The sequence below is a fragment of the Microtus oregoni genome, unplaced genomic scaffold, assembly GCF_018167655.1.
Source record: "Microtus oregoni isolate MIOR12 unplaced genomic scaffold, Mior012 000067F_ref0000223, whole genome shotgun sequence".
Classification (NCBI taxonomy): Eukaryota; Metazoa; Chordata; class Mammalia; order Rodentia; family Cricetidae; genus Microtus; species Microtus oregoni.
This window is the reverse complement of record NW_024543974.1, coordinates 3,686,412-3,691,183: the sequence shown is the minus strand read 5'-3', so window position 1 is coordinate 3,691,183 and position 4,772 is coordinate 3,686,412. Positions and strand designations below refer to the sequence as shown.

At 43.3% G+C, this 4,772-nt stretch overlaps 1 protein-coding gene across 1 annotated transcript; it reads left to right on the top strand.

Moving 5' to 3' along the window:
* The first annotated feature begins 272 nt into the window (after positions 1–272).
* On the top strand, positions 273–1,806 carry LOC121440433 (heat shock transcription factor, X-linked member 3-like). Its single transcript, XM_041641190.1, has 2 exons — positions 273–773; positions 1,204–1,806. Exons 1-2 carry the CDS (start codon positions 273–275, stop codon positions 1,804–1,806), a joined length of 1,104 nt encoding a protein of 367 aa, XP_041497124.1.
* The last annotated feature ends 2,966 nt before the right edge of the window (positions 1,807–4,772 follow it).

Sequence of the window (4,772 nt, the reverse complement as noted above, 5' to 3'; positions counted from 1 at the left end):
TAGAATAGAAAAAAGAAAAACTTGGGCCTTCCTATCTATCTATCTGCTTACCCCATATACTTGGCCTGACCTCCCTCTCCAGACTGACTATGAGCCATCTTAGTGACATGACAAACAAAGAGAATGATGACTTCAACAGATGCCTTCTGAGAATCTAGAATTTATAGTCACTATTTATTGGGTGTTCCTACTGGAACCAACACTCTGACTTGCTAGGACAGGGACTTGTGGTCTGCTGTTCACAACATTCCTGATGGACTTATTATAGCATCATGGCTAGTCAGAGTGTAGAAGAGAATTGTGGAATCAATGTGAGCCCAGTTGTTAATCAAGATCCAGAAAGCGAGGCTCTTGATAGATATAATTCTTCACATGATTCAGAAGCAGATTCAAAAGAGGGTCTGGTGAGACAAGATGATCAAGATGTCATACAAGATCAAGCCTATGTAGAGATCCCACTACCTGAAGACCAAAGCCAACCTATAGCCAGTGAGGAAGATAACACCAACCTTTTCAGTCTGCCCTTTCCCATGAAGCTTTGGTCCATTGTGCAGAATGAGGCATTCAAGTCAGTGAAGTGGACTAAGGAAGGAGACACCATAATGATTGAGGTAGACCTTTTCCAGAAAGAGGTCCTTCATCTAAAGGGGGCAAAGAAGATTTTTGAAACAGACAGTTTGAAGAGTTTTATTCGCCAGCTCAACATATATGGATTCAGAAAGATATACCCTGAGACATCTGTGGCTTTCTCTGAAGAGTACAAGAGAATAATGGTAATGTACAAAGTATTTTTGTCCTAATTTAACAACAGAAGCATACACGTATCTCCCCCAATCCATGCCATACATGATGTCAGTTCTATTTTAGCAGGAGGGTCACTAAAATGTCAAAAAAGTAGATTTTGAATGTAATGGCTTTGTTCTTAAATTACATAAGGCCCACCTAAAAGTATTCAAACAAGAAGAATGGCTATGAAAAGCCATATAGTGGTGCATGCATGTACAACAGTGTGTGTGTGTGTGTGTGTGTGTGTGTGTGTATGTATGTATGTGTGACCGTCTTAACTTACATACTGTTTAAGAATCATTACCAACTCATTATTTTTTAATCACAAACTAGGACAATGTGACTGGTGGTGAAGAGGGTTGTGGGGATCAACACATATTTCATCTTAGGATAGCTAAACTGTTCATTTTGTTTCAGATGTACCGTCACTTCAACTTTCAGAGAGATAAGCCTGGACTTGTTGAGTATATCTGGGGCAAAGAAGACCTAAAAAATCTTGCCCACCAAGCTCTCTGTGTACCCATTCCACTTAGATCTTCTCAAGAGTCAACTTCAAAAAAGAAGAAGTCACCTACCAGATATTCTCCACGATTCCATCGCAAACCTGAGGAAGACTGTGAAGATGCCAAGAAGAAAAGCTCCAATGACCAGGCATCCAAAGGAAATCAAGGCTTTGTATTCTCTGCTGTGTGGGCTATGAAATTTATTCCTCCATGTTCACTAGAAATGCAGCTTCCGGGGGAGTCAAGTAACCCAATTGCAGATGATACCTCAGGCACTATTATATGTGGGCCCCCAACTGCTCCTGGAATTCAAGGCACAGAAGAAAATCCAAGTGCTAGTTCATCAGATCAACCCATTTTAAGTTCTATGATGTCTCTGTACAACAGTTCTTGTTCTGCCCTATTGTCTACCCTCTTAGGAAGGCCAACAAACGAATCTCCCGATGAAGAGCAGGAGGGCTCCTCAGATTACAAGTGTGTAATCTGTGAGCCCATAAAGAATAGTCCTCGCTTATGAACTCGCAGGCCCCTGAAGACCAGTAGAAAATTTCTACTAAGAATATTTCAACTTTTGGCATCAGAAGCGTAAATATCATGATGGTAAATAAATAATCTAAACTAGAATCCAGAGTCTGTATCATATCTGACCCTCTGTACCATCCTGTATACTTGACTTCCCCAATCTTGGATTCACTTTATCTTTTCAGGAGAACCAGCAATACTTTCAGGATCTCAGCAAAGCATTCTTCCCAGCAGGGTGGAAAACAAGCCTGGAAATATATGCTCCCCTGGCACTTGCTTATTGGATACTAGCTTCACCTCACATTGCTCAGGGGTCTGGAATTAGGAGATTCCATTGTCTTGTGTCTGCACCCCCAACAGAGGTCATCAGGAAATTTCTGTGCAAGACCTGAGGGTTACTATCAAGCATCCATTAGCCCTGTATGAACATGCCTTAAACTGGCTGCCCATCTGCTAAGGAGTGAGCACTACTATGTCCTGGTCCCTGGGATACAGACCATTCCTCTCAGCACATGGGGGTGGGAAACTACCTGACACAAAAGGAAGACAGACACTAGAAACTTTGCAACAGAACCTGCAAAATGTTGCTGCAAAATGTCCCCCACTTATCCTTTCTTAATCAACCTCAGAGTCAGAGCTAGATTTAGGACATTTAAGATAAGAAATGGCTGGGTGAGAGCCACCCTTCTGTGCCTGGAGGAACCTCTCCAGAGAGCTCTTGCACCTTGGGAGGTGGGAGAACCCAACATTGTTGCGCTTCTCTATTTTGCCCTCTTCAGCACAGATTTTCCAGGGCATTGGTGTCAACTCTGTGCCTGACCCCAGGCTTGCCACCTGGTCCCCAGGATGCTGTGCATGAACTTCCTGGGTTTTGACAGAAACAACACATGGGAAAGCACATGGGGGTCCCAGGACAATAAACACCATTTATGTACCATCCAGGCAACAGCAGGCAACCAAAGTAAGAGAGTCTTTTCCTGGTAGTTTTCCATTCCCCTGAAGGCCAAGGTACTAAGGCCACAGAAGCACAGTGAGAGAGGAAAGTCCTCACTGACGTCCAATTCATGAGAGCATAGCTGTCTGCGTGGATCTGGGGACAGTCCATAGTGTGTCTTTCTCACTCAGCAAGCCATTGGTGGCTCAATGCTGCTTTGACTTTAGAGTCTGCACTGTGATGGTGAGTTGGTGAGTTGATGAGGTGTTATTTAGCTGCTTTCTCAGCACCATTACACCCCACCCCCAGAGCCCATAGTGGTCACACCCTCCTCTGCAAGGGATTGAGCTCTAGAAACCATGTCAGTCACTTGGTATCCGTGCTGCCTGTCACAAGCATTGCCATTTGCACACAATCAGGCACACAGAGTGCAATGCTACAGACGCTTTCCTGACATTGGCTCTCAGATTATAAATAGGACCAGAGAACAAGAGTGGAGCAGTAACTATCTGAGTCCGAGGAACCTTGTCCTATTTACCCCATCCCAGTTCCTCTGGTGAGCCTAAAGACAGAGTGCTGTTTCAGGAAGGTTCAGCATATATCCTCCAGCTCACACCAAAACAGAAATGCCAGTTTACTGAGTGGCATCCTAAGGTCTCTTCTCTGATGTGTCAGCACCATGTTCTACATACCTTCATGAAGCACCTGTCACTGCTCTGTCAAGTCTGTACTCTTGCCAAGGCGAGGCCTTAATTTCCTTGGTGTCATTCACAGCATGTTCTAAAGATGGACACTATAAAGAAATACCACACTAGCTTATAATAGAGTATAATAAAGGGTTATTTATTTAGGTGTAGACCCACAGATCACAGTCTTCTGCACGAACGGGGAACAGGAACTGAATCCAGCAGCTGGAAGAGAGAGAGTGAGCTCACTCTTTACCTTGGCATTTATATTATAAGAGACCACACCCAAGTGGGCTGGTATCTTAAAAGTTATTGCCTGAAGGAGCTTCCACAGCACCATTCTTCTATATCTTTTTTTCATAGTGTTCATTGTGATTGCTGATGGTACATTTCTGGTAGGTACTGAGCATAGAACACAAGCACTAGTCACAGTTTGACCCATTATAAGACAAACAACATAAAACTGCTGGAAGGAGGGGCAAGTAAACCTTATCTTTCTCAGATACTTTCTCAGGCTCCAAATAGAGAAAGATATCACAACCCAGCCCTTCAGTTTCAGAGACATTTTCCATGTTACCTGAAACTCCATTAAACTTGGCCTACGGCCCCTCCTTTTCAAAGGTCAATGGTTACCTACCTGTTCAGTGGCAAATTCAATGCTAAGGACTGTGATTGAGATAACTGGTATCAGTCTGTGGGATTTTTGAGAACCTCTCAGAATAGGATAGATTTGTAGAGAAAGTTATCAAGAGTACAATGTGTTGTCAGTGCTGAAGGAGGTCACCATGCCCTAGAGGAATATACAGGAGGGAGGGCCCCCTGGGCCTAGTTAGGTTTATTTTAAGCTGAATAAGTTGGTATTTACTATAGAGGGACATTCTTGGATCCTCTGTGTCTCATACTTGTCTATGTCACTGCCACCAATACTCTTAGCTCACCAGCAGAGATATAAAAGCATACTCCTTGCGGAACATAACTTGTTTCTGTTCATCAAGGCCAGAGGAAGTTTCTTGCTTATCTGGCTCAAGGACCACAAGAGACAACAATCAGTGGATCAGAAAATACGTTTAGTTAGTAGACTGAACTATTATACAATGTAGGCAGGATCTAACAGGCAAAAGATTACATCTTCCCAGATTAATGACATCTCTTCCAATTTAGTTTCAGACAAGGGTTTGGGTGTATTGAATTCCACTGTCCTTCATGTAATTAGCAAACCACACACAGCATGGTATCACAGATCACAGACCTTCATCCCTCCCTGTCTTGTGTCTTGGTGAGTTTACAACCTAAGTGCAAAGAGAGCCTGGTTCAAGTAGAGAAAGGTCCAGGCTTTCTACC

What these genes read in the sequence shown, in the direction of transcription:
- LOC121440433 (XM_041641190.1), top strand. Translation starts at nt 273, where the DNA reads ATGGCTAGTCAGAGTGTAGAAGAGAATTGTGGAATCAATGTGAGCCCA. An exon ending in AAGAGTACAAGAGAATAATG is followed by an intron (nt 774 to 1,203) that starts GTAATGTACAAA and finishes ATTTTGTTTCAG; the next exon opens with ATGTACCGTCACTTCAACTT.